This window comes from Mus pahari, chromosome 3 (assembly GCF_900095145.1).
Source record: "Mus pahari chromosome 3, PAHARI_EIJ_v1.1, whole genome shotgun sequence".
Taxonomy (NCBI): Eukaryota; Metazoa; Chordata; class Mammalia; order Rodentia; family Muridae; genus Mus; species Mus pahari.
In genome coordinates, this window is record NC_034592.1 from 105,885,079 (window position 1) to 105,906,945 (window position 21,867).

The 21,867-nt window shown below is 43.9% G+C and overlaps 1 protein-coding gene across 2 annotated transcripts; it reads left to right on the forward strand.

Moving 5' to 3' along the window:
* Positions 1-212: 212 nt before the first annotated feature.
* Positions 213-21,788, forward strand: Slc28a2 (solute carrier family 28 member 2). 2 transcript variants are annotated; one of them, XM_029536549.1, is made up of 18 exons: positions 213-419; positions 979-1,072; positions 1,176-1,267; positions 7,805-7,896; positions 8,682-8,865; positions 10,661-10,802; positions 11,802-11,915; positions 12,247-12,324; positions 12,693-12,773; positions 13,197-13,277; positions 15,221-15,346; positions 15,428-15,558; positions 15,967-16,135; positions 16,464-16,661; positions 17,233-17,314; positions 18,787-18,885; positions 19,071-19,182; positions 21,109-21,788. In XM_029536549.1, exons 2-18 carry the CDS (start codon positions 992-994, stop codon positions 21,224-21,226), a joined length of 1,980 nt encoding a protein of 659 aa, XP_029392409.1. In that variant the 5' UTR covers positions 213-419; positions 979-991; the 3' UTR covers positions 21,227-21,788. The 2 variants fall into 2 exon arrangements, with proteins under 2 accessions (XP_029392409.1, XP_021050008.1); XM_021194349.2 differs by having other exon boundaries at positions 982-1,072.
* The last annotated feature ends 79 nt before the right edge of the window (positions 21,789-21,867 follow it).

Consider the following 21,867-nt stretch of genomic DNA (forward strand, 5'->3'; position numbering starts at 1 on the left):
AGGGACCTTGACAATTTTCTGAGGAAAAAACAGTGCATTTTCACTGGTAGTGAGATAACTGTATAACATTAGACTCAACTGAGAAACAGGTTTTGATGAAGCCCCTCCCCTAGAGTGGGTGTCGCCCTTCAGTGGTAACCACCTACATAAAAGGAAGTCTTGTGAGGGAAACTCTGCTGTTTGCTGGCTTGCCTTCACTTCCTGCTGGTGAGAGTGTTAATCCTTGCTGCAGCTGTGCATCCTCCCTGACATCAGACTTCAGTGTCTCCAGGATCCAGTGGACACTGAAGATCGGTAGCTCTCCAGGAGTCTTCAAGGCACCAGGTTTGGAAGTACTGAGGCATCAGGCTTTGTAACCTGAACAGCTCCCTGGTTCCAGCCATTGTGGGACTGGGCTGTGTGGACCCACTCAGCACACTGTAAGTCATTCTTGAAGCCCTCTCTTATATACACACTCTATGTGTTCTTTTCCTTAGAGAATCCTACCTAAAGCAGTCTGTTGATCTCTGTTGTTTCCCCCACCCCCAGCAATGCTGGGCACCAAGGACTTCCTCAGCTATCATCTTCTCTCTCATTCCTTTCCGCATACCTCAAGGGGGCCTGCTCTAGAAACAAGATAAGGAACAATGCTATATGACCCTTGGTTTGGGAGAGTAAATGGGTTATATTTCAACCCAGTTCCTGGGGCTCTGGGAGGCCCACCGATACATTCTAGTTCCTCCCTGTCCTTCATTTCTTGTATGTTATATTGCCTCTTTTCCCATAATCATTTACAACAAGAAATCAAATTCTACCTTTTGTTATTTATTATAATAATCTGTTCACAATCTTTCTACTTCTTATTTTTAATGGAAGCATCAGACTTCTTAGGTCGGTCAGTTTTGTGTTTTCTGAGAGGATATGGCCATAAAACTTCTCCTTTGCCCCACATGACTGAATGGCAAATCAGCCCGCCTTAGCCTTGAGTTTGTTTTTCAGCAGGTGACAGGAGATGGAGAAGTCAGAGGGAAGAAAGTCTGTTTCCCAGGCCACAGTGGAGAATGGCATGGAGAACCCAGGGCTGGAACTCATGGTAATTCAGTATGGTGGCTGCTGTGTGGCTCTGGCTGCTTTCTCAGTCTCTCGATCCCCTGACAGGACTTCATGGCTGATCTCATATCTACCTGTGTTTGTAGGAAGGCGGAAATCTTGAGCAAAGAAACACACTGGAGGAAGTGACACAGGGACACAGCCTGGAGGATGGCTTGGGGCATTCCTCTCTCTGGAGGTAAGGGTGCTCTGGATTCCAGCTTAATTAGCAACCAAGAACCTGGGGGAGGGGGGCAGGGAAGAAAAGTGACTGAGAACAGATTGAAGCTACTCATTCTTAGATTGCTTAACTCACAGACAGGACCAGGATCACTGCATGTTACTACCTAAACATGTGTATTTTATAGAATTAACTGAATGAAGCCCATGACTTAGACAAGCCCATCAGTGCCTGCCGGGACATTAAAAAAATGTCAACAACAATAACAATAACAGTAAATGGCTAACATTGATTGAGCACTACTATGTGTAATTATTTATGATGAACAATCGACCTTGTACATTTTTGTAGACACAACATTTCATCCTATTGTTAGCAGTTTAACAGTCAATAATGTAACTTCTATGGTCAGTCTGCTTAGAGCCATAGCTGCACTTGGCCTGGAATGTCCTGGCTAGTTTGTTTTGTTTTTCTTGTTTGGGTTTGGATCTTTGCTTTTCTCTTCTTTTCCTTTCTTTGCTTTTTGATAAAACGTTACTATGTAATCATAGCTGGCCTGCTACTCATTTATAAGCTAGGGTGCCCTTGGATTTGCAGATATGCTCTTGCCTCAAACTCCTGAGGGCTGGGATTAAATTCTTGCTGTTAAATACATGAGTGGAATTTCATGGTGGTCTAGTGCTACACACCTGTCAACTCTGTACCTTGTAGGCTGTACTGGATAGCTTTGTGTCAACTTGACACAGCTGGAGTTATCACAGAGAAAGGAGCTTCAGTTAGGGAAGTGCCTCCATGAGATCCATCTGTAAGGCATTTTCTCAATTAGTGATCATGGGTGGGAGAGGCCCCTTGTGGGTGGTGCCATCTCTGGGCTGGTAGTCTTGGGTTCTATAAGAGAGTNGACTGAACAAGCCAGAGGAGGCAAGCCAGTAAAGAACATCCCTCCATGGCTTCTGCATCAGCTCCTGCTTTCTGACCTGCTTGAGTTCTAGTCCTGCATCCTTTGGTGATCAACAGCAGTATGGAAATGTAAGCCGAATAAACCCTTTTCTCCCCAACTTGCTTCTTGGTCATAATGTTTGTGCAGGAATAGAAACCCTGACTAAGACAAAGGCTGATACAGGAAGATGAGTTCTGGTCTTAATGAGTGTGAGAAAAGTCTGGGAAGGAGAGTAAGATGCTCTCTCACCCTCCCCACCCGCCATCGAAGTTACTTTTTCCTCTTGAAGTATAATTTAATAATTATGCATAATAACATGAATGTTATTGATATTTTTTGCTTACCTGCCAAGGATGATTACCAATTGGCACATTAGGGTGCTGATCTGAAACCTCCACCATCACACACATCAGGACTGATGATCCTCAAGTGCTTGAACTCTATTTTATATATGTGATTGCACTGTTGCTCTCTTCAGATAAAAGAGAAGATGACATCAGATCCCATTATAGATGGTTGTGAGCCACTATGTGGTTGCTGGGAATTGAACTCAGGACATTTTGAAGAGTTATCAGTGCTCTTAACCACTGAGCCATCTCTCCAGCCCATGCTTGAACTCTTTAATTTCTAGTAGCACTTCATACTTCCCACTCAGGTTTATTCGCCTCTCCTTCTGAACATGCCTTGCTTGTCATCCACTGTGGTAGGTGTGGGACTCATACCCTCATTGTCCTGTTCCTCAGTTATTCAAATAGCACCTACAATTTTCCTTGCAAAAGAAATAAACACAAGGGCTCAGCCTGAAATAGACATGGGGCATAGTCATGAGCTAGAATCGCTTCCCTTGGAAAACTCCACTGCCTGTCAGAACAAATGCTACCTCCAACTTGAAGAGAGATGAGTTCTGGAGGAAGCAGCTGAGGGAAGGTTGGAAAATCCACTGTAGAGGTTCTTCATGTCTGTTTGTCAATCTACTTATTTATGTATCTATATATCAATGTATCTATGTGTTTATCTATGTATCTATATCTATCTATGTATCTATGTATCTATGTATATATCTACTATATATCTAGTATTTATGTACCTATATATTTATGTATATATCTATTGATGTATAAATGTATCTATCATATATCTGTGTATGTATGTATGTATCTATCTATCTCTTGGGACATTCTTATTCTGTCACTCAGGCTGGCCTCAAATCTCTTCTGGGCTCAGCTGGGCATAGAGCTGTGACTCACCACACCTAGCTTGGTACTATGTTTCTTTAGATTTTTGGTATTGCTTCTCCACAACACAGTGAAAATCAAATACTGGCTATCTTCTGTGAGGGCTGTATCAAGCAAGGATGTGAGTGTTTTGTGGAGGAAAGTCCTCTCCCAGACAACACATATACTGAGCCTCGGTCGTGGCTATGTTCTGGTTTAGGTCCTTTCTCATTGTATTTGGAGTGAGATGCTTTAGAACTGGCTATCTCCAGCTCCTCATAACTATCACCTCTGATTTAAACATGCTGGCCTTCTCTGATAGATGTTGCCCTGGCTTACTCCTATCTTGGCTTTACACACTGGTTATTAGCCTCTGTTTGTGTGTGAGACACAGATGTCATTCTCCTTTGGATGACTTTGTAAATTTCTTTATTTGCTATGCAACAAGATCATCCAGCTCTTAAGTTCAAAACCAGTTGTGTTAAAAGGAATAATTCATTCGAGCTAGCATAGAATAGCTGTCAGCCTAGATTGGGCAGGCTTTGGAGCTATCTTAACTCACATCCCAGCCATGTGTCCCTGGTCACTTGCTGTTTCACTCGACCATATGCTCATGGTCCATCTCCTCTCATGGTGGCCTCTTGGGGAGGAAGAAGGAGGAAGAAAGAAGAAGGTGCCATGGCGTAGATGCATTGTGAACACATGGCCGTGAGGACTGGCCAGTTGGAGTAGGAGCAGCTCAGGGAGAACATGGCAAGTGCTATCTCAGGGTCATTGACAGGGAAGTAGACAAAATAGCATAGAGGGTTGATATCTTCCTAGCTCTAGTGATTCAATGCTTGTTATAAATACGAAGGGTTCTTTCTTTTATTGGGGAACTAAATGATCTAAGGTGAGGTAGAAACCCCCAAACACAGTTGTGTATATAACTTTGGCTCTGAAAACTGGCACTTCAGATGATGGGTTTGTGGTTAGGAGACACAGTCCTAATCCCCTGCCTGTGACTTATTTTTACAATGCCAGAGCATGTCCTCTCTTGTTTTGTAGTAGCTTGTCCAAGTGGTAGTTAATTGGGTGTAAATTAAGACATTCGACCTTTTGAAAGGGTCTGGACACCTGTGCTGGGCAGTCCTCACCATTTTCTCACACCATCAGTTGATTCTGCGTCGACGACTCCTTCAGTTCCTGCTTTTATTTCGTTCTTCAAGCAGGAGTAGTAAAGACTCAGCCGGGGCTTCGCTGTCTGCACTCACTGGAGCTGGATTGTCTGAAAGCTGCCTCAAGTTCTCCACAGCTTGAACTGAGTGAATGAACAGCTAAAGGAAGAGCTCCAGATTCTGGCAGTCACACAGCGCTCTGTCTGCCTCCCCGAGTTAGGACAGTTTTACATCTTGCAAATAGTTTTACTAAGAAAACTTTTGGATGTCTTTGCTGCTGGATGTGGTGACCACCAAAGTCATGTTTAGCTAGAGCTTCTGACCATGTTCTCCCATTTGTCTTCCACCTACCACGTGGGGATGGCTGCAGAAAGCCTGTGAGAGGGTTGTCTTTAGTCATTCCCCAGAAAGCCTCCCCTACAAACACTTGGAGGTAGAGCAAAGTGTCAGTGTTCACTCACCTAGCAGTTAAACTTCTCAATTCAATGTCTACTTATAGCACTGATACAACTGCTCAAACTGTACCGTCATGCAGGTAAGAGCTTGGTTCTATTAGCAAGATGCTGGACCAGGCAAGATACAGAGTTCATGGATACTTGTACGTGCTTCTGTGACTGCTTGTTTAGTTGAAAATGTTGCTTTTGGTTTGTTTTTTTTTTCTCTCTCTTTTTCTTTTGGATGTATAGTCCATCATTGGTTTTTATTTTTTATTTTTGATTTTTCGAGACAGGGTTTCTCTGTGTAGCCTTGGCTGTCCTGGAACTCACTCTGGAGACCAGGCTGGCCTCGAACTGAGAAATCCGCCCACCTCTGCCTCCCGAGTGCTGGGATTAAAGGCGTGCGCCACCATGACCGGTCTTTTTTTTCTTTTTAATACTCAGTTCCAACCTGGTTTTCTAGGATTCCATTGTTCATGGGTTTTGCAAATATTTAGGTGATTTCTGAAGTACTTAATGAACTTCCCAGGAAATGGTGGTTTGTGGTGAGGAGGTGAAACCCTAAGTCTGTGCTTTCTGTTGACTCGTAGTTTTAAGCCAGCTTCACTGTGTGAATTAGGAAACAGTTAGCATATTTATTTATTTATTTATTTATTTAAAAGATTTACTTATTTATTATCTGTAAGAACACTGTAGCTGTTTTCAGACACACCAGAAGAGGGGGCATCAGCTCTCATTAAGGATGATTGTGAACCACCATGTGGTTCCTGGGATTTGAACTCAGGACCTTCAGAAGAGCAGTCAGTGCTCTTAACCTCTGAGCCATCTCTCCAGCCCCAGGTAGCATATTTGAACTAGAATAACCAGAAGAGAATTTACTCAAAGAGGCCATTATGTGCAAATAAGGTATAATGACAGCTGTATGAAAATACCATAATAAAACCCAATACTAACCTAAAAAGTGAATTAAGTAAAAACCAAAAGAATGGCTGGAGAGGTGTCTCAGTGGTTAAGTACATCACTGCTCTTTCAGAGGACCCACAATCAGTACCTACAGGCCACATCCAGTGGCTTATAACTATCTGTGATCTTAACTCCATAAACTCTGGGGCTTTCTCTGGCTCTGCATGCACAACTCTCACCTCCACAAATATACATACAACAATAACAAACAAAGATGGACATTGGAAAATGTTTTGAAGTAAGGCTGAGTCACGGGAAGGATGGCACTTGATCTAAGGATTGAAACAGTGAACACAATCTATTCCTAGACCAGAAGAGTATATATATAGTGCAACAGAACTTGGTAGTATAGTCAGATCAGAATCCCTCCCTGCTTAGACGTGAACTTTATGTATTGTGAGCTCTTGTGAGGCCCCATTGGCAGAAACCCACTAGACAAGCCAAGGGGTTTGGAGTCCAGCGGTATATCCTCACAGATTGAACTCCCAGGACCTAAGCAGGATGGAGTGAGGACCTGGAGGAGCAAATAAAGACCTGGAACTCATGGGAATTCTAGAGTCAAAAGTGAGAGCATTGCTTTGTGTACTTTGTGAATGATGCTCGATTGCAAGAGCAGCCACCTCCAGGTTTATTAGAGGATCACTGCGGTCAGGTACTGACACTGTAAACTTTCTGATGCATTACTTTTCCACTGAGCACAAACAGTTTCAGAGGCCTTGAGATCCCAAACATCCTACTGAGGTGATGGGTTTAGACAGTCCAAGGGTGATAAGAACAGTTTTGCTCTCTTTTACTTCCCTGTATCTGAGCATGTACACCCTGTTGAGGCAAGTCAGGGTTAGACTTCCTGCACAAGATAAGGGGAGAGAGGTGAGACTGAAGAAGGAAGGATATAGGGGCTATGGTTATAACACGTTCAACTATAAGTTAAGTGGGATAGGCACCAATAGAGAAGGAGCCCACAACTGTGTGGACCAAGACCCCAGACCATTTAGCAGCTGGTCCCATCTGTGGCTAAGCACCATATCTTACCACCATAGTCAGACAGGTCACTTCTGGCTGTGTTCCACTTCTCTGGAGCTTCCAAGAGTGTGGGAGTGGGATGTTTTTGCACACATAGCTTCAGTGTGCTAAGGACACTTAGGATGGCAAAGACAGATAGTGGGGTCAGGTAAGGCACAGCCTGGGATGATGATGGAGAATTTAGGTCCAGGAGACAGGCTACTCAGAGACAAGCTCTCCTCCTGACAACCTCTATGACCTTGGGAAAGTTACTCAGCTCCTGGCTTCCAGATTGCAATAGCAACTACCTCCAGGGTTATTAGAGGATCAATGTTAGTATTTTCAACTCCTTTGAGCCCAAACACATGGAAATCACTATACAAAGCAGTCTTGCTGGGCATCTTCTCTCATGCCTGTCAACCTAGAGGCTCTTGGGGTTGGTGCTGTTTTCTCTCCTATCTGCCAATGTATGAAGAACTGCTCAACGTGCTAGCTTTGTGTGGTCTTAGGGTGCTGTGACAGAATAGCCTATAGGAAGGACAGGCAGAATATGGAAGACAAGCAATGTCTGTCCTTAGCATAAACACAGAACATCATCTGTTTCTGTGGTAGAAAATCACCAACGACATAGCTACTCTATGCGGAGTCAGCCTTTCTGACCTGATGCACAGGTGAAACGTCTGAGCTGGCCTTTGGGGGCCTCATTGGAGTACTATGAAACATCTGCATCTGATTAATTTTCTTTATTAACTAAGAACAAGCTTTGCCTGGCCCATTAAGTTCAAAGATTTGCACACACCGGATGAAGTAATGCTCACATTTTAATTTTGGCTTCTCATCAGGAGGATTCTTCAGCCTTTCACCAAGGCGAGAAGTTTCTTTGAAAGACATGCTGGTTTATTCAAAAAGATCCTGCTTGGTCTCTTGTGTTTAGGTGAGATCATGAGAATTCATGGAGGGGAAAACATGAGCACTTTCACAACTGTCAACTGTGTCAAGATTATGGCTGGGTAAAAACTATTAGTACTCATAAGTTAACCTAAAGGCTATATGAGGTACAGATCTGCCTGTAGGTAAAAATAATTTATTGCCTTATACCCAGAAGGATAAGTGAAATCCAAAGATAAGTTGCAGTTCAAAACCACACTATTTGACATGTTTAAATTTTTAAGAATAAAAAAAATCTTTTAGTTCACCTCCTTTTTAGTGCTTGGATTTGATTCAGGGCACATGTCTGTAGTATTTATGAAAGACGCCCTTATACATAACTTATGCACTGCTTTATACTTAAAATCTGTGTGATACACTATTTTTGAAAGACAGAAAACCTTGTTCATAGTATGCTGTCAGGGGCACGTGGAGCGTTGATTAGGTGCAGCTGGGATGGTGAGATCACAAGTTATCCTTTGGGGTGAATCTGAGGCCCTGAGGGAAGCATCATGTGGCTTTCCCTCCTAGTGCTAGCCTCCTTACATGGCTTTAACTCAAGAAAAAGTTTAATCACTTGACATCTCAACATAGCTTCAGTAAAAATCAAATTCACAAAGAGATGCCTGATTTCCAGAGTCTGACAGTGGGTTGGACCACCTTTAAGGCAGAGATTGGGGACAGCAGCTAAACCAGAAGGGGGTGAGACTCTCCCAGGTGCAGAGAGGAATGGCTTCATTCTGCATAGAGGCTCGGACTTCCTGACCCCGACTCTTCCCTTTCTCTTCATAGCGTATGCTGCCTACTTCCTGGCAGCTTGCATCCTGAACTTCCAGAGGGCTCTGGCCTTGTTTGTCATCACCTGTCTCGTGATCTTCATCTTGGCTTGCCATTTTCTGAAAAAATTCTTTGCTAAAAAATTTCTAAGATGCTTGAATCCCCTGAAAAACCCCCACGTGAAACTTTGGGCAGAGCGGTAAGTGTGTGGATCAGCTTTTGTTGCTGTTCACAAAATACCTAAGAAAAATGCAAAAGCTGTCCTGGCTCCCAGTTTCAGAAGCTTAGCCTATGGTCGCTTAGTCCCATCGGTGTTGGCTGGTGATAGGGTAGAATATCATGGTGGGAAGTGAACAGGTGAAGTAAAGCTGTTCACATCATGGAGGCCAGGAGGCAAGGACGTCAGTAGGGCAAGGGACCTGGCACAAGGAGTCCCAGTAACTGACTTCCACCAGTTGGGTCTCACCTTCTGTAGCTTCCTCCACTTCCTAACAGTCCTTTTAATTGTGAACACATCAGTGGATTAACTCACCAATGAAGGCTCTCTTTCTTGTCTTTTTCTTTTCTTTATCATGAGACAAGGTCTCTTGTCCAGGCTGATCTCAGAACTTTTTTTTTTTTTTTTTTATGTAGCCAAGGATGTAGCAAAGGATGACTCTGGACTTCTGATATCCTGCCTCCACCTCTTGAGTGCCAGGATTACACATGCACTATCACACTCAGTTCATGGAGTGCTGGGGATTGAACCCAAGGCCTTGTGCATCCTAGACAAGAGATGTCTGAGCATCAAAACCATCTCTTGAATATCTTCTTTTGACAGTACCTGAGTGGCCTCCAGGCTCTTACCTATGCAAAGGCCAGGTTGCTTCTCCCTGCCCTGAGATTTAGCCCCTTCCCCACTAATCCTCTAGAGCCCCTTTACCTGCTTTTGTCTTTACAGCCCCTTAGAGCAGTGGCTGTCAACCTTCCTAATGCTGTGACCTCTAAATTAAGTTCTTCATGCTGTGGTAACCCCCAACCAGAAAATGGTTTCATTGCTAACCTAATTGCAATTTTGTCACTGCTATGTATCATAATTACATGACAGTTATTGTAATGTAAATATCGGATATGTATGGTATCTGATATATGACCACCTGAAGGGGTCTTGTCCCACAGGTTGAGAAACACTCTTAGAGTCTTGGTGCAAACTTGTTCATAAGCATAAATGAACTATTTTTTCAATTCGATGTGTGCGAGTGTTTTGTCTGCATATATGCATGTGTGCCAAATGCATGACTGGTAACCTCTGTGTTCAGAAGAGTTCATCAGATCCCTTGGGCTCAAGTTACAAATGACTGGTGAACCACCGTGTGGGTGCTGGGAATTGATCCTGAGTCCACCACAAGCATAAGTATTCTCAGGTGCTCAGCCAGTTCTCCAATCCCAAATCCCAATCTTAAAATCACCTTCCTCCTGCCTCCTCTTCCTAAGGTTTGCACCACATGACGGACTCCTTATTTATCTTGGTAGGCTAGGGATTGGACCCAGGGTCTGGTACCTTCTAGGCAGATTATCTGCTAAGCTACATCTGCAGCCTCTAGTCTACATAGTAAAGGCTGTAAGTCCATAGATGGTGTATTTGATCCCAACCTTTGGAGTGGTTAAAAAACGAGTAGCAATCCACAGGGGACCAGCTCATCATTTTCTTCTGTTTTCAGTATTTGGATTAGTCACTGGAAGTACCTTCATCCTTCAAGGATGAGTCTGTACATCACGTTTTATTGATATCTCTGTATGAGAAACTAGAAGTTATATGGTTTGTATCCTCAGATCAGACACTTATTCATGTAAATTGGGGGGGCAGAAGCTAGGGAGCTACCAGATGATTCTCAAGGTCCATCTCTGTCTAATGAGGAATAAGCTCTTGCGTTATCTCAGGGATCCTCCAACTAGGGGCTTCTCTGCTGTTCATCACCGTAGTTGGTGACAGAGCATTGTCATTCCTTCTCCAGGGTGTTCATCGGAGTCTCTGTTGTTGGCCTCATCCTCTGGCTGGCTCTCGACACAGCCCAGAGGCCAGAGCAGCTGATCTCCTTTGCAGGAATCTGTATGTTCATCCTCATCCTCTTTGCCTGCTCCAAACACCACAGTGCGGTGAGTTTGGGGGATTTTGCTTGGGCATAGAAGCACACAGCAAGGGCTATGTAGAGACTGTAAAGTGCCCATGCCAGGTGCTCATGATAAAGACAGAGCTAAGCAATATTTCCTGCAATCTTCCTCTGACAGGTTTCTTCCTATGCGAGTTTGAAAGCCTTTAGAGACCTTTGGCCTCTTTATTGTTACTGTGGTCTATATGAATCTAGTCAGCAGTAAAGGAAAATAAAATCACATAGAAAGAAAGAAGGAAAGGAAGAAAGGAAGAAAGGAAGAAAGGAAGGAAGGAAGGAAGGAAGAAAACAGCTCATGGCAGAAAATCAGATGGCACGGCATAGTGCAGGAATGATATTTGCAGACGCTATTTGTATATATGTGTCTTTACTGTAATGCAAATTATTTTAAAAATCAGTATGGACATATTTGCCTATGCATAATCTCAGCCTATTTTTTCTTACCCATCTTCCTGTTCCCTGTGCTATTTTTGTGGTGGAATTTCATGGCTGAGAGCAACTTGGGGAGGAAAGGGTTTTATTTGTCTTATGCTTTCCCATCACTGTTCATCATCGGAGGAAGTCAGAACAGGAACTCAAACAGGGCGGGATCCTGGAGGCAGGAGCTGATGCAGATGCAGTGGAGGGGTGCTCCTGACTGCCTTGCTCAACATGGCTTGATCAGCATGCTTTCTCATAGAACCCAGGACCACCAGCCCAGGGGTGGCATCACTCACAACAGACTGGGCCCTCTCCCACCAATCACTAATTAAGAATGCCATACAGTCTTGTTTCCAGCCCAATCTTATGGAGGCATTTCTCAACTGAGGTTCCTTCCCCTTAGATGGCTAGGTTGTGTCACATTGGCATACAACTAGCTAGCACAGCTTCGTCACCCAATACTGTTACCACCCCCACTTAGCCCCAATCCCAGTACATAGTTGAATTAGGCAAAGGCTGAGCAAGGTTTGTAACTCATGCTGGAATATTTTCTTTTTGGTCCCAGGTGTGCTGGAGGACAGTGTTTTGGGGCCTGGGCCTTCAGTTCATCTTTGGGATTTTGGTCATCAGAACTGAACCTGGATTTAATGCATTTCAATGGCTGGGAGATCAGATCCAGGTACAGGGGGTTGGATGGCAGGGTTTGTCTTTACCAGGAACCCCAGAGAAGATTGATTTGAGGGAAGCAGGGGGCTTTGGAACTACACCTTAATGATGGTGTGGCAGAATCTGGTCAGGTAAAGAGAGAGAGAGAGAGAGAGAGAGAGAGAGAGAGAGAGAGAGAGAGAGAGAGAGAGAGTAATGGGCTTCAGGTGAGAATGTAAGTGTAGAGAATTGATTTGCTGAGTCTATCATTTCATGACCGACTTTTGGGACATGGCTCACAGGTGGTCACATCTTCCTCTGTAGCCCGCCTGTCCTAACTCTCGTCCCTTTTCTTCCCACTTCAGATTTTCCTATCATATACTGTGGAAGGATCCAGTTTTGTGTTCGGTGATACACTGGTCCAAAATGTTTTTGCTTTTCAGGTAATACCTGTTTTGTGGGCAGGAATGACAGTGTCAGTGAAGGCAGGGTAATAGAGCAATGTATGTGTTCACAAGACCAGAAATCATTTACCAACTTGAGCCTGGAGAGGAGTCTACTCTTTCCCCATGATCCTTACCATTATGAAATTGGTTTAAAGTCCAGTGCGGGAAAGACTCGGGAAATATTCTGTGTTTAATGCTGATAGGCTGGTGGTCTGCAGTGCATTCTGAGTTTATTCCTAAACTACACTGCATCCAATTCCCTGGTCATTCCCAGAGCTTTGTTTAGAAGCCTGCAAGACCTAGCTCATGACACATTGAGCACACACAGAATAATCTCTCACATGCTGCCTCTGTTCTTGTTGCAGTCTCTGCCAATTATTATTTTCTTCGGATGTGTGATGTCTATTCTTTACTACCTGGGCCTTGTGCAGTGGGTGATTCAGAAGGTAAGGCATTTGGTTTCCACAAAAGGGCATTCAGCTTGGATCTTTCAGGGGAATGAATGAGTTTATACTTACTTACACATTGGGGGAGAAAGTTCATACATAGGATGTGGAAAATCAGAACCAATTTGAAAAGGCAATCTCTCTGAAGCATCCTGGTATCAAATGATTGCCCAGGCCTGAGATAGGCTGGAGGCAGAACATGGTAAGAAGCTCTTTCATACTGGGTTGAATTTGCTTGTGATAGAAGCCCTAAGGGTGGAGCTCTGGCTAATATGTTTGCAACTTGTTCTGTTCCTCTGGGCCACACTATTTCTCCAGGCCTCAGTTTCTTTACCGTTAACTGGAATAGCGGGGAGGGGTCTTGTTGGACACTATCCAAGACTCCTGCTAATGCTGAGGATTTATGTGTCTGGCTTCTTGCAGGTTGCCTGGTTCCTGCAAATCACCATGGGCACCACTGCTGCAGAGACCCTGGCCGTGGCAGGGAACATCTTTGTGGGGATGGTAAGTGCCCTGGAGTCTTCTGTTTTTCTAATCTCTCAAGAGCTGAGAGCTCGGCCGAGAACAAATTTAGAAAGAGGACTTTCCCTCCCCTGTCCCTCCCAACCTCCTTCCTTCCTGTTTTTCTAAGACAGGGTCTCAAGTAGCCCAGGCTGACCTCATACTCACTATGTAGTTGAGGTTGACCTTGAATTCTTGATCTTCCTGCTTCCCCCTCCCAAGTGCTGAACATATACACATGTATCATCACACAGCTTGAAAAGCTCAATTTTCTTATGAAAAGCCGAGAAATGGAGACTGTGGGACAGTCAGTCCTTATGAAAGAATCCTCAGAGGGTCAAGGAGAACTTGGTGCCTGATGCACAGTCCAGACACACTATCTAGAAGGTTGTCCTTAGCCAATGATCCAGCTTCTTACACAGGTATATAGGTGACTGTCCTAGTCCGAGCCTTATCTCCCTCAGGAGCTAGGAAGGATGGTTGAGCTAGCTCTGCTTTCCTGCCGTGATTCACCATGATTTTTCGAGGTCTCTGAGGAGGCAATGGCTTGTCTTGCTCAGGACTATTAGGACTCTTCTTCAGACAGCATCTTTCTCAGTGCATCCATCTGTGTGGAAGGGCATGCGTTTGTGTGGAATAGGTGTCTTTCCTTTTTGCTGTGATCAAATACCTTGAAAAAAAAAGGCGTATTAAGAGAAAAAGGATTCATTTTGACTCAAGGCTTGAGAGTACAGCCATCCTGTTGGGAAGAGCTTGGTGACAGGGGTTTAAGGCCCCTGAATAATGATGCTTGTGCCCAGCACCCAGGACCCAAGCCTAGGGAATGGTCCTACCCACTTTTAGAATGGGTCTTTCTGCTTTAATCGACCTAATTAAAATAATCTTTCACAGGGTGGCCTATCAAGATAACCCCTCACAGGCATTCCTAGAGTCTTTTTTTTTTTAGGAGATTCTATCAATTATTGATAATCAACATTAACCATTTTAGTGTTAAATCTATGCTATCGGCTGGTCCAATCATTAGGGACAATAGTTTTTCAAATGAGTAAGAAGATAACATTGGAACCTTTTTCTCCCAAAGCCTTGGGCTGTTTATCTGCTTTTGATCTGCTTTCAGAGTACTTTTGGATTTTTTTTTATCATGACCTTACATTTTGCTAAAATTATCTAGAATCAGTTGAATTTTTCCAGCTAGACCTAATCATCTAAGAGCAGGAGCCTTGCCGTTATGCTCTACTAAGCTAATCCATTTTTTTTTTTTTGCTGATGCTCATTAAAGGATAAATGACCTCATAGATTAAGGCTAGGTCATTTCCTTCTTGAATCTTCCTAATTCATAAAAAATTACAGACATTTCATTTAAAAATTATATTTTTTTTTGTTTAATGACTCTCCTCTCTCTCCTCTCTCTCTCTCTCTCTCTCTCTCTCTCTCTATGTGTATGTGTGTAATTACTCATGTATCATGGCTCTCATGTAGAGGTCAGAGGAAAACTTGTGGATGCCGGTTTCTTCTTTCCTTATATCTATCAGTGTGGGTTCTAGATATTGATCTCAGGTCTTCAGGCTGAACTTTGTTGCTGGCTTGACATTATTTTCTTATTATTTCATACACTATTAGCTTAGATAAGCTATTTTCAGTTCCTTTAATACATGCTCTGTAGACATCTAGTGTGTGGTCAGCAATGGGACTGCACTCTATAATTTACTCACTAAGCTAGCTCATGGACTTAGACACCGCAAACAAAGTAAATGAACACCAGTTGTCTACAGTATTCTATAATATGATAGAGGAACACGTGAAAACAGGCCCTCATGGAGATGGTTGGGAAGGATTTTGTCCACTGACTGGAAGGGCATGTATCTGATGGGTCCATTCTCTGTCTGGGATAAGCACTTTGACATGGGGAGTGATATGGTATGTAACTATTTTTCTTTGTTTTTTAGACAGAGGCACCTCTGCTCATCCGTCCCTACCTTGCAGACATGACCATCTCTGAAATCCATGCAGTCATGACTGGCGGCTTTGCTACCATAGCAGGCACAGTGTTGGGAGCCTTCATATCCTTTGGGGTGAGGCCCAGTCAATATAATCGCTCATGGTGCACCCACATTGAGCCCCACAGTGGTGCTAATCCCCATCTGGCTTTACAGATCGATGCATCATCCTTGATTTCCGCCTCAGTGATGGCTGCCCCTTGTGCCCTTGCCCTGTCCAAACTGGTATATCCAGAAGTGGAAGAGTCCAAGTTCAAGAGCAAGGAGGGGCTGAAGCTGCCTCGAGGGTGAGCTGGGGACAGTTCAGGAGATGGTGGGGTGTGCTACCTGGAGAAGCCCAGTGTGCTAGAGACCAGCTTCCCCAAAGGAAGAAGATCTGTCACTCCATGTACCCTTTTGCTATCTCTGCTTCCAGCTAATCATTTTCAGTTTTTGTTTTGTTTGGACTTAACCTTCCCACCTGATATTAATGCCTTATACAAATATTTCATGTTCTTGGCATCAGACTTTCATGGCAATAACATCTGAATCACTTCAGAGTAATCTCCACTATTATAGTTACTAAGAATTCCCATCACCCCTCACAATGGCTGGCTACCCACTTCTTCCACTTTAGGGTCAATCGAGCTGCTCCTCTCTGAGGAGCTGAGACTGCTGTAGGTAGCATATTCTTTCTCTGTGCCCAATGACCACAGGGAAGAGAGGAACATCCTGGAAGCTGCAAGCAATGGAGCCTCAGAAGCCATAAGCCTTGTTGCTAATGTTGCAGCCAACTTGATTGCTTTTCTGGCTGTATTGGCCTTCATCAATGCTACCCTCGCCTGGCTGGGGGAAATGGTGGATATCCATGGACTCAGTTTTCAGGTAAAGTCTGTTTTTTTTCCTTCCGAGACAGGGTTTCTCTGTGTAGCCCTGGCTGTCCTGGAACTCACTTTGTAGACCAGGCTGGCCTTGAACTCAGAAATCCGCCTGCCTCTGCTTCCCAAGTGCTGGGATTAGAGGCATGCGCCACCACGCCCGGCTTCAGGTAAAGTCTTATATGTGTTGGGCACGTTTTCCTGACCTTCAGTAAGCCGAAACCCTGAGGAGGAGAAGGGGGTAGAGGAAGGAGAGGCGGCTAAGTGTCTGGAGCGGCTCCCCTTGCCTGACCTCTGTTGTCTACTTTCCTTCCCCTTTTTTCTCTGTCCCTCAGGTCATCTGCTCCTATGTCCTAAGGCCCATGGTTTTCATGATGGGTGTACAGTGGGCAGACTGCCCATTGGTGGCTGAGATAGTGGGAGTCAAATTCTTCATAAATGAATTTGTGGCCTATCAACAACTGTCTCAGTACAAGAACAAACGTCTCTCTGGAATAGAAGAGTGGATCAATGGCGAGAAACAGTGGATTTCTGTAAGTGACAATCCAGGGAATTACAGAGCAAGAGGTTTGGGCCAGGCATAGCTAAGGGAAGGTACAACATGCCACACAAACACTGTGGGCCCGCAAATGTTTCTCAGTGTCCCAGCCTAAGCACGAGACAAGCAGAAGCACGCTTCTCAGGACCCAAGCTTCTGCTCCAGGTCTCTGTGTTAGTTCTCTCCTGAATTCTGACCCAACTTTGATCTATGAGATAATTGTTGCTTCCTTCCACTAGGATAGTCCAGAGAACATACCTTCTCCCGGATGTCCTGATGTCCCTTTATCTACACATTCAAACCTCTCTGAAACAATCTTTCTTGCTACTCTCTTAGCATCTCTAGGTCATTTTCTCTGTATCTTTAATCAGAACCCGGCTGGGCAAGGAGTCTGGTGGTATTACCATATCATGACAATGGTTGTAAGTCAGGGGCTGGTTATTTTCTGAGCATCTTTTGTGCATTCCTTAGAACACTGTAAGAAAGATTTGGTATGCCTTGGAACTTCTAACATGGTTCTGAGACACACCAGGACTAAATTTATCTACTTGTTTTCTTCCCCCTAGGTGAAAGCTGAAGTCATTACAACATTTTCCCTCTGTGGATTTGCCAATCTTAGCTCCATAGGAATCACACTGGGAGGCTTGAGTGAGTTGTTCAATTCCCCCAGGTCCTCAACGTGCCAGGCAGATCCAGCCTTTGCTCACAGCACAGCTGAGGCTCGATAGAGAATCTGGAATGAAGTGGACCTCACAGGCCACATGTCACTCAGAGCTAATGCAGTCAGCTCACTATGGTTTATCCTTTACAACCAATGCTTCATCTGCCTGCTCTCCTTTCTGCCAAGGCACAAACAGGTTTTATTTTTAGTTTCCTCATAAGGAAGAAGTTATGAACATTATATTTCTATCTTGCTGTTAAACTGCCAAAAGTACTTTCTGAAATTAATCTTCCCAACAGTGTTTTCTTTTTATAAGAGTGATATTTGTACAGCAATTTTTTTAAAAAGCCAAATGAAAACAGGAAAGCATATCATGAGAGTCCTGGAGTCCAGGCGAGTAGTTAGTCTGTGAAGCAGAGGTGTTCAGGGTGCTGACGGTGGGTGATGGTTGCAGGAATACCAGGAGATGGGGGGTGGTCTTGGAGGGCTGTGTGTGTGTTGAAGGTGTGTGGTATGTGTGTGGTGTGTGGTGTGTGTGTGTGTGTGTGGTGTGTATCTGTGGGTGTGTTTGTGTGTCTCTCTGTGTGTATGTGTGTCTCAGAATCCTGAGCTGAGCACTTGGAAAAACCAAATTACAAATTGGTCCAAGAAGAAATAGAATATGAAAAGAGTATGTTAAAATGCCATTTATGGTAATCATATTCTGGGGTAGATTCACTAAATTTATGTCCCTGATAGCTGATTAATCAGTTTGAAGGTAAAACAATTTCCTTTTGGTTTGTCTTTCTCCTCTTTGTAAAACACGCATCCACACTGCTGTATGTCTGCCACGTGATTTCCGTGACTCTGGGCTGAGGTGAGATGGATGCTGTCCTCTCCAGTCCTTGGGCTCAAATTCTACAAGTTAAGTCCAGTCTGGACTTACCAGTGTAGACCTCAGCTGGCTGACACAGGCATCTGTGCCTGCGGGAGCAGCTCAGAGCCCTGCTTAATTCAAATTTATCTTGAATGAGTTCCAGAACCACTGAGGTGAGGGTCAGCTATACAATCCTTGGTCCAGGAGAAGTCTGAGTTATGTATCAAGATGTATGTATGCATGTATGTATGTGTGTGCATGTATGTATGTGTGTATGTATGTATGTGTGTATGTATGTATGTGTGTGTATGTATATATGTATGTGTGTACGTATGTATGTATGTATGTGTGTATATGTATATATGTATGTGTGTATGTATATATGTATGTATGTATGTATGTGTGTGTGTGTATGTATGTATGTATGTATGCACCTCTTCAGGAAGCTTTAGCAGGCTTAGGTGGTTGGTCAAAGAACACTAGTCATCTGACCTGTTTTTTTGTTTGTTTGTTTTTTGTTTTTTTACTTCTAATGGGGACTGATGGGCTACACCTCCTTGCTGTGAGAGGAAGACATCAATTGCTTTCTTTTGTTGTCTACAGCATCCATGATACCCCAGCGGAAGAGTGACTTGTGCAAGATTGTGGTCAGGGCCCTCTTCACAGGTGCCTGTGTTTCCTTTATCAGTGCCTGCATGGCAGGTAGGTGCCTAAGCATGGTCTGTGGCAGAGACCACAGGATCGCTCCCAGAATGTTTATTTAGCTAACCATCCACTCTACAGACACCTAATCTACGGCGTTACCAACTCCCATCCACACAGTACAGAACGTTGGAGTCCATGTGTCAAATCTTTCTCTTTAAATAACTCTTATCTTCTCCCTGCAGGAATCCTCTATGTTCCCAGAGGCGCTGAAACCGACTGTGTCTCCTTCCTAAACACAAATTTTGCCAATGGAACCTATGAGACGTATGTGTGCTGCCGAGAGCTTTTCCAGAGGTAGGCAAAGACCAGGGTTCCTGCTCCCCCTAGCATATCCTCTTACACGAAGGGAACTTCTGGGTGTTGGGAGATGGAGGTCTTGAGTACAGGGTCTTGGAAGCTGTGTGGAGTGTATGAGACACAACATGGATGCTGGTGATTGATAGTCTGGACTCTTTTCTCTTAGTAGGTATTATCTCCAGTATTAGTCCTACTGTGTGTGGCAGGTTCCATTCATTGGTGTTGTATAGCCGAAGGGAAAGAAGTTTGGTCTCTTGGTTAAGAAGTTCTTGTGTTTATTGTGACTGAAATGTACATAGTAGACAAGTGATGATTTTACAGTCGTCTAAAACTCAGGTTTTTTTTTCCAGATAGAAATAAAGCAGACCAGGAGAAGACAGATTTTAAATTGAAAAGATAACCTTGAGTTTAGATAGTGTGAAGGTGACCTTGTTTACTATATTCTAGAATATGAAGGGAACCTATCACTGAGCCCAAGGAACGAGTTTTGGGACACATATAGGGAAGGAATGAGGAAGTATAATATTTGAGGTTGTCAAAGCCAAAGGTGCATGCTGGTAGTGGCCTGCAGGTGAGTGGGGAGAGCTCTAGGAAGCAAGACTGAACTGTTATAGAAAGGCCTTGGACGAAAACCTCGAGGAGTCCAATTTTGACCTGCAGGATTCTGGACCCCAGCATGGCTAGCTGTGCTTTACAGAAGGATGCTTGATAACAAGGAGAGCGAGCGCCTCACTGTAACAGTCTTAGCAGGAGAGTGAGTTACTTCCAGATACAGGCACCACGCAAAGGAGAGTCGATAGGACTGACCCTCAACTGCATAGGAGAAAGGCCCAGGGTGAAGAGGAGAAAGAATGGTCTTTTCTGACTTGGGTCTGTGTGTCCATCACAAGGAGGAACAAGAAATAGGAGTGAAGGCTGAGGGCATGGCCTCTTCCTGTTCTGGATATGTTAATTTGGAGGTACCTGAGTGAATAGCATTGAAAGTGACTCACAAGTCAATGGAGTCTGAGGCTCAGGAGAGAAGTCAGAGGTGGAGCCGGATTAGGAGGTGATGTGTATGTCCATGATGTGTTCATGTACTTAATCAAATGTTCGTTTTAGAACAGGTTAAGAAACCAAGTAAAAGTAAGTGAATTGCAAATTTCATTTATTGTTAATGTGGAATTTATATACTGTCTAGATTGTTTGTCTGGTGGAGTTCTAATGTGTATATTCTCAGTGGATTTTCTAAAGACATATTCTAAGAGTCATTGGCATCTTGAAACCCAAAGAAATGTTTTCAGAGGCTGAAAATATCATATAAATCCATTCACAAGTCAGCTGGTGTCGGGCTCAAGTAGCTGTTCAGATGCAGCTCTTGCAGAGGGACTAACAGGATGCTGTTGTAGAGGACCTGAGTTCTATTTCCACATGCACACTGGGTGGCTTCCAACCACCTGCATCTCTCTCTCCAGAGGGTCCCATGCTTAAGTCCTCTGCAGGCACCTGCCCTCACATGCACACACCCACACCTGCACATGGGCATAGAATCTGAGAAAAATAACAGCTGGATCTGTCTTTCTTTCTTTCTGTCTGTCTATCTGTACTGATAATAAAAAAGTGGATATTAACTTAAGAGTAGAGGGTACTATGGGAGGGATTTGAGGGAGGATAAATGGGAGGGGCCGGAGGGAGGGAAAGGATGGAGAAAGTGACATAATTCTGTCTCGGTTTGAATAAAATGAAAATCAAAAAATTGAGAAAAAGAGAAATAACTTTGTCCAATTAATTTATACCAAGCCAAGCTTGTTCAGGTGGATCTCATGTCGCTGGTTATGACAACAGATCTACTCACAGTAGGTTTGTTCTCAGCTACTTGGAAAACTTGTCGATGTGCTGCCTTGCTTGTGTCTGACCCGTGTGTATCTGGTTCTATCATTTCAGTACTTCGCTGAACGGCACCAACATGCCTTCTTTCTCAGGCCCCTGGCAAGACAACGTGTCCAGCCTCAGGAATCTTGCTAACTGCTGTGACCTCTATACCAGCACTGTGTGTGCATGAGGCTGGTGGGCCACTCCAAGACAGTTCTTATAGAACAGATTCGTATTACCAAATACATTTTCATGTACTTCCTATTCTCTGAGAACCCTCCTATAACTCCACAAATGAAAGTTCTGAGCTCACTATAGCTCTGTATAAAAATCAGCCCTTACCTTTCCAGTCGAGTGCCACATACCAGACATGAAGTTCATTATAGACCCTCTTGAGCCAAAGTATGGTGGGAATGTAGCTGAGGGGGAAAATATGTGTGTGGTAAGGGCTAAGATCCAGGTTCAACCCTGGGCCAGGCCCAGAGTGGGGAGAGTGGGAAAATCAAAGTAGATGCTTAGTTTTAGCTTGGGAATGGTGGCACACCCCATGGTCTCTTACCTGTAGAGTCACAGCTAAGGGGATTCAAGGCAAGCCTGCCCAAACATGACATGTCCTCATGCAGGGGTGGAGGGGAGGGGAGATATTTTTAAAGTTATATTGGAAACGTGTGAATTTAAAGACACACATTTTTTGTATTGCCAAAGACTTATGAACTTAAGAGCTCCTTTTATTTTCATACAGAAATAAAAATGATTCCAATAATAAAGTGTTTTTTGTTTTGTTTTGTTTTGTTGTTGTTGTTGTTTTTTGAGACAAGGTTTCTCTGTGTA

What these genes read in the sequence shown, in the direction of transcription:
- Slc28a2 (XM_029536549.1), top strand. Translation starts at nt 992, where the DNA reads ATGGAGAAGTCAGAGGGAAGAAAGTCTGTTTCCCAGGCCACAGTGGAG. An exon ending in GCTTGGTCTCTTGTGTTTAG is followed by an intron (nt 7,897 to 8,681) that starts GTGAGATCATGA and finishes TTCTCTTCATAG; the next exon opens with CGTATGCTGCCTACTTCCTG. An exon ending in TATCAGTGCCTGCATGGCAG is followed by an intron (nt 18,886 to 19,070) that starts GTAGGTGCCTAA and finishes TTCTCCCTGCAG; the next exon opens with GAATCCTCTATGTTCCCAGA.